Genomic DNA, 6,114 nt, shown 5'->3' with positions numbered 1-6,114 from the left:
GTGGCCCAGCCCCGCCCTGCCCCACCCCGCGCCCGGGCAGTACCCACTGGGAGGCATCGCTGGCAGCCTCATCAGTTTTAGCAAAAGATCAGTGTGGCCCTAGCTGGTGTGGCTCAGTGAGCATGTCCCATGTGGCTGCTGCCCGTGCAGCCCCCCAGGCCAAGCTCTCAGCGTTACCTGCCTCTGGGCGGTGATCCAGATGGGCACGCTGCCGTTGTCCCACCAGCGCTGGACGCCCAGCGTGGCGTGGTAGGGCAGCTTGAGCTTGCTGCTGGTGTTGTAGAACATGTTGTGCACCACCCCGTGGTTCTCGATGTACTTGCCTGCGGGGAGGCGGAGGGAATGTGCCGGGCTCGCCACCACGGGCACGGGCACGGGCACGCTCCGACCCGGCCGATTCCCATCAAGGGCACAGGCCGGGGTTGCGGGCTCGATCCCCAGTGGGGGCGTGCAGGAGGCAGCCGATCAATTCTCTCTCATCATTGATGTTTCTCTCCCTCTCCCTTCCTCTCTGAAATCAATTTAAAAAAAAAACTGGTGGTGCCCGTGTGGCTCTCGGAAGGGATAATGATGCAACCAGGATCCAGCCCCAGCAGAGCCAGGCGCGTGGATGGGCCGCCTCCAGTTTGTGTTGCGTGGAAACGCCCACACGGGAGCTCGGGTGCAGGAGGAGGCGCCGTGAGGGCCTGCGCTGCCCCCCTCCCACCGCGACGCGTGAAGTGAAAAGGTGGCGCGCGGGCGGGACAGCCGGTGCTGCGGTGGGTGTCGGGGCTGTGGTCGCAGAAACGCTGGCGGGAGGACGAGCCGCCTGCACGGAATCGTGTCCCCCAGAGTCGTGCCACCAGCTTCTCAGAAGGTGACCTTTTTGCAGATGGGGTCATGGCAGATGTGATGCGTTAGGTTAAGATGAAGGGGAGCCCCAGCCGGCATGGCTCAGTGGCTAGAGCGCCGGTCTGTGGACCAACGTGTCCCGGGTTCGATTCCCGTCGAGGGCAGGTACCTCGGTTGCGGGCTCCGGCCTGGCCCGGGCCCTGGTCAGGGTCATGCAGGAGGCAACCAATCGATGTGTCCGGGCTTGGGCAGGAGGCAAACAACTGATGTGTTTCTCTCACATGGATTATTTCTGTCTCCCTCTCTCTCCCTCACTCTCTCTAAACATCAATGGACAAATACCCTGAGTGAGGATTTAAAAAAAAACGATGAAGCCGGAGCCGCAGATTCATCTCTGAGGCCCGACCACGCTCAGCTCCTCCGGGAGGCCTCCTGGGTTGCCCCCAGGCTGTTGCCAGAGAGACCACTGCCCGTGTTTATCCGCTATCAGATGCCGCCAATGCTGGGGGCTGTTCTCCCCAGCGAGTGTCCCCTCCTGGCTCACCTTTGTCCCCACACGGTGCCCCGGACGTCTGTGTGCATACCCTGTCCCCTGGCTTCTCAGCCCCCCCCCGCCCCAGGTCCCATCCGCAGGCGGCACTCACCGGTGACCAGGGTGAAGTGGCAGGGGCTGGTCATGGTGACGAAGGGGGGCGTCATGTAGCGCGCCTTCACGCCGTCCAGCGCCATGGCGTCCAGGTTGGGGGTGTCCACGTCCTGGTCGTAGTTCCAGCGGAAGCCGTCGAAGGACACCAGGAGCAGCTTGTGCCGGGAGCCCTGCCGGCCCACGGGCACCCCGGCCCCCGGAGCGAGCAGGGCGGCCAGGGCCACGGCCACGGCCAGGAGGGCGGCCGGGTGGCTCATGGTGGGTTGTCTGAGGCGCCGGTGCCGGGCGTGTGCCTCCCGTGGACGGAGCAGAGCAAAGTCCCAGGGTCACCAGGCCTCTGATCCGGGCGCCTTTGCGAGCGAGACTGTGGTCTTACCTGTGTCTCAGGAGGAGGCCCTGGTGGCCCGAGGCCGTGTCACCTGCCTTTATTGCCCACGCTCCTCCCCCGTGGGCGTGTGCCCTCCTGGGCGGGGCGGGGGCCAGGCCCGAGGATCAGAGAGCAGAAGGGGCCCTCCACGGGGTGGCCTGGCCTTCACCCGCTCTCTCGGTCCCCGGGCCCTGCTCACTCTGACCCAGAACATGACATTTGGGGAGACCTTGGGGTCTGTGGGCCTCGGGCCTGCCTGGGCCAGGGCTGCGGGAGGGGCTTCCCAGGGCAGGGGGCCGAGGGCTACGGGAGCACAGCCTGGGGAGTGCCTCTCGAGGGGCCTCCTGGGACGGGGTGGGCGGAGCCACCCTGTGGGCCTGGTCAGCATAGCCGTGCCTCCCCCTTGTCCCCTTGTAACCTCAGGGTGGCGCGGGCATGGGCAGCCTCGTCAGCAAGGTGGACAGAGAGGGGTTCCCTTGTCACCTGTGCTCATGGGGGCGGGGGGGGAGTGTGAGAGTGTGAGAGGAGCCCTGGGCGGGGCGCGGTTCTGCTACTATCTTGTCTCTCTATCTTTATTTCTCTCTCTCTCTATCTTTATCTCTCTGTATCTCTGTCTCTCTATCTTTATCTCTCTCCATCTCCCTTCTCTCCCTATCTCTCCATTTCTGTGTCTTTTCTGTGTCTCTCTCCCTACCAACCTTTTTTTTTTTTTTTTTTTTAATGCCCTTGATTGGAATTGAACCTGGGACCCTTTGGTCCACAGGCTGACGCTCTATCCACTGAGTCAAACCAGCTAGGACTTACCACCCCTTTTTAAAAATTGAATTTATTGGGGTGACCCTGGTTAACCCCCCGCCCCCCCCCACACACCTGATGGAGCTGCTCTCTGTACCAGACACTGCTCTAAGTTCTGGGGACCCCGCGGTGAGGGAGGCAGGCGTGCTCCTGACTGCGTCCATCTGGCTGGGGACACACACAATAAAAGGACACGAGTAGGACAGGCCACAGTGAGTCGCCACGGGGAGGAAAGCAGGAGACCAGATCGGGGTGTCCGTCGGCAGCACCTGGTGGGCGGCGGGCAGGGCCTCCTGAGAGGGTGGTTCTGGGGGCCGAGGCCATGGTGTGCAGTCCGCGTCCGTAGCCCTGCAGTGGGCAAGCAGGGCCCTGGCACCGCGGGTCTAACATAGAGGGGCAGCCCGTTGCAGGGCAGGGTGGGGCAGGAGGCAGGAGTGGGCTGGGTGCTGGGCGGCGAGTGGTGGTGCCGTCCTCAGGCCGTGGCCGTGGCCCAGACACGGTGGGGGCCGTGGGAGCCAAGGAAAGAGAGCAGCTCGGGGATGTCCAGTTCCCACGGAGCGGCTGGGGTGATGGTGTCACCTGTGACGGGGTCAGCGGGAGGTCACGGGAGGAGCAGGGCATGGACGAGGGGCAGGAGGGGTGCGCTCGGGCTGAAGCGGGAGGCAGGCCGCAGAGGAGCCCGGATTCTATGCGACTCCAATCTAAGACCTAATATAACATTTCGTGTAAAATCCCATTCTTCCCAAGAAGATGGCCACCAAGGAGAAAGACTACATTTCCCAGCATTCTCTGCAGCGAGGCTTGGCCATGTGACTACATGCTGGCCAATGGGACCAAAGAAAAGATGATGAGCCCGCCTGGGCCTCCGCCACAGCCCAGGTGTGCTACACCCCGTTCTGATCCCGCTCCCCCTGGTCCCCGAGCTCAGAGCTGCCTGGGTGGGGCCGGCGAAGATGAGGGGCGCGGCCTGGGTGGTCTTTCCTTTTTTTAAAAGACATGTTTTTGTTGATGTCAGAGAGGAAGGGAGAGGGAGAGAGAGAAGCATCCATGATGAGAGAGAATCATGGATCTGCCTCCTGCACGCCCCGCACTGGGGATGAGCCCACAACCCGGGCCTGTGCCCCGACCGGGGATCGAACCGTGACCTCCTGGTTCCTAGGTCAACGCCCAGCCCCTGAGCCACGCCGACCCGGCGAATATAAGCTCTTTATCCATAGTCTCCCTGCCCGGCCAGTGTGGCTCAGTGGGTTGAGCATCATCCTGTGCTCTCGGCGGGTTTGCCCCGTACACAGGTGCACGTGTGCCCCGGCCGTTGAGCCACGCGTGGGGCCCGGGTGGGAAGAACCAGCTGCCCCGCCCTGGGCCGGTTTCCGCTGGGCAGAGGGACGTGCAGGCTTGTCCCCTAAGGCCAGCGTCCGGTCCCGGCCACCTGTCCTTCCTAACCTGGTGCGAAGGAGCCGCCACGCGGTCGTCTCCGCGAGGGACGCTGGGCCCCGCCTCCTGGCACAGTGCCCGGCGCACAGTAGGCATGGCAGGACCCTTGAATGCGTGAGCGAAAGAACACAGGGTGAGATGAGCAGGCCCACCCGGGGCCGCCCCTGACGGACCCTGCTCTCCTGGGCTGTGCAGCAGGACATCCTACAAACAGGGCTCGCTCGGGCTGGGCGGCCACCGTGCGGCCCTGGGCTGGTGAGGGGAGCAGGGTCAGCTGGGGTGCTTCAGCCTGGGAGGGATTAGGAGCCCCCCGCCCCCCCTCCCCCACGGAGGCTGGGACGGGCCTGCTGTCCCGATGGCGGGGTTATCAGGTTTATCAGCTCGAAGGTCCCTGTATCAATGGCCCTGGACCTTTATCGCTTCTCAGGGCTTTATCTCAGCAGCCGCCTTGAATGAGGATTAATATTTTAACAGGATTATGTGCTGCTACAGCGCTCTCCGGGGACATGGGGCACTCTCCACCCTCACAGCCTCTCCTCTCCCTCAGCCTCTCCCCCCGCATAGCCCCTCCCCTCCCTCAGCCTCTCCCCCCGCATAGCCTCTCCCCTCCCTCAGCCTCTCCCCTCCCCCAGCCGGGGGGGGAGGGGGAGAGAGGTGGGGTAGAGAGGAACATCGATCAGCTGCCTCCTGCACATCTCCTACTGGGGATGTGCCCGCAACCCAGGTACATGCCCTTGACCGGAATCGAACCTGGGACCTTTCAGTCCGCAGGCCGACGCTCTATCCACTGAGCCAAACCGGTTTCGGCTACCTTTTTCAGACTCTTGAGTAGGGTGGGAGAGCTGGGGATGGGGGATCTGGGGGGGCTGTTTTGTCTCAAAGAGCAGGTGTGTCATGGGGGAAGGGCGGCCTGGCAGCGAGGTCCCCATGGATACTGCAGACTGGTCAGCAGCTGGACTGTCCGTGGGGAGAAAGGAGGAAGGTGAGGCTGGAACGAGTGAGAAAGAGAGATGGGGGCGGGGGTGAGAGGGGGAGAGAGAGAGAAACATCGATGATGAGAGAGAATCACAGACCGGCTGCCTCCTGCAGGCCCCCACCGGGGATCGAGCCCACAACCCGGGCCTGTGCCCTGACGGGGAGTTGAACCGTGACCTCCTGGTTCATAGGTCAACGCTCAGCCCCTGAGCCACACCGGCCGGGCCTGAACCACAGATTGATGAACGTGAGCTGGCCCTGCCCTCACTTGGGTTCTGGGGCTCCCTCCTGGGCCCACACCCTGTGCTTTACCGACGGGAGGGGCCCCCTCTGTGCAGGGTCCGCCTCTTGGAGCCACTGGCCCCCAGGAGACAGGGCAGGGCCACGGGGGGGGGGGCAGGGCCGCAGGACCCATGCGTGCTGCCACCCCCTTTGCAAGTCGAGTCCCTGCGGGTCCCCTGGTCCCCACACAGTGACTCTGTCAGGCCCCCCCTCAGCCTGCGTCGCCGTGGTCCTCACTGTTCCCGGGTCCTCCAGGGGCTCGGACTCAGGCCTGGAACCTTCCAGAGTTTTTCCTGCGTGTGCGCCTCTCAAAGCTTTCTGTTGCCCTAGCCACTAGCTCTGACGGGCAGGAGAGGGGGCCGCAGGGCAGCGTCTGGGCCTTTCCAGCTCGGGGGTTGCTTCTTTTGAACCCTCTGACTATTATGTCCTTTCTGTTTCTATTCTCTAACTCATTATACTAGCTATTTAACAAAACACCTTATTTCCTTAACTAAATCATACTTTTCTTTCACACTTTGTGTCCAAAGAAACTTTGGGAGTAAGCTGTGATATAACTGGTATTGCCTACATGTAAACGAACTTATCAAAGTAAAACTAGAAGTCAGGCAATATCCTATGAAGAGGAATACCCTATGAACAAAAAGGCCTGTATTCTTTAAAATCTTAAGATGATAAAAGATAGGGACAAATGAGGAACTGCTCTAGATTGAAGGGGACTAAAGTCACATGACAACTAAATACATTCAATCCTGGACAAGAAAGGAAAAAAAAATGCAACCACATA

The 6,114-nt window shown here is 62.0% G+C and overlaps 1 protein-coding gene across 4 annotated transcripts in view; it reads right to left on the bottom strand.

The window, feature by feature from the left end:
- The window catches only part of ENPP7 (ectonucleotide pyrophosphatase/phosphodiesterase 7), an 8,868-nt gene extending 3,763 nt beyond the window's left edge, over nucleotides 1–5,105 (bottom strand). The window contains exons 1-6 of one of the 4 annotated variants that reach the window (XM_015562777.1): nucleotides 4,885–5,105; nucleotides 4,083–4,178; nucleotides 2,909–3,218; nucleotides 2,715–2,807; nucleotides 1,476–1,773; nucleotides 178–323 (exon numbers count right to left, since the gene is read on the bottom strand). In XM_015562777.1, coding sequence (XP_015418263.1) covers nucleotides 178–323; nucleotides 1,476–1,773; nucleotides 2,715–2,807; nucleotides 2,909–3,218; nucleotides 4,083–4,169 — 934 coding nt within the window. In that variant the 5' untranslated portion in view covers nucleotides 4,170–4,178; nucleotides 4,885–5,105. Of the gene's footprint in view, nucleotides 1–165; nucleotides 324–1,475; nucleotides 1,774–2,714; nucleotides 2,808–2,908; nucleotides 3,219–4,082; nucleotides 4,610–4,884 lie in introns of those variants that run through there. The other 3 variants (XM_015562783.1, XM_015562780.1, XM_006753445.2) reach the window with 3 other exon arrangements.
- Between the last annotated feature and the right edge of the window lie 1,009 nt (nucleotides 5,106–6,114).

This window comes from Myotis davidii, unplaced genomic scaffold, assembly GCF_000327345.1.
Source record: "Myotis davidii unplaced genomic scaffold, ASM32734v1 scaffold991, whole genome shotgun sequence".
Taxonomy (NCBI): Eukaryota; Metazoa; Chordata; class Mammalia; order Chiroptera; family Vespertilionidae; genus Myotis; species Myotis davidii.
This window is presented reverse-complemented; position numbering and strand designations above follow the sequence as displayed.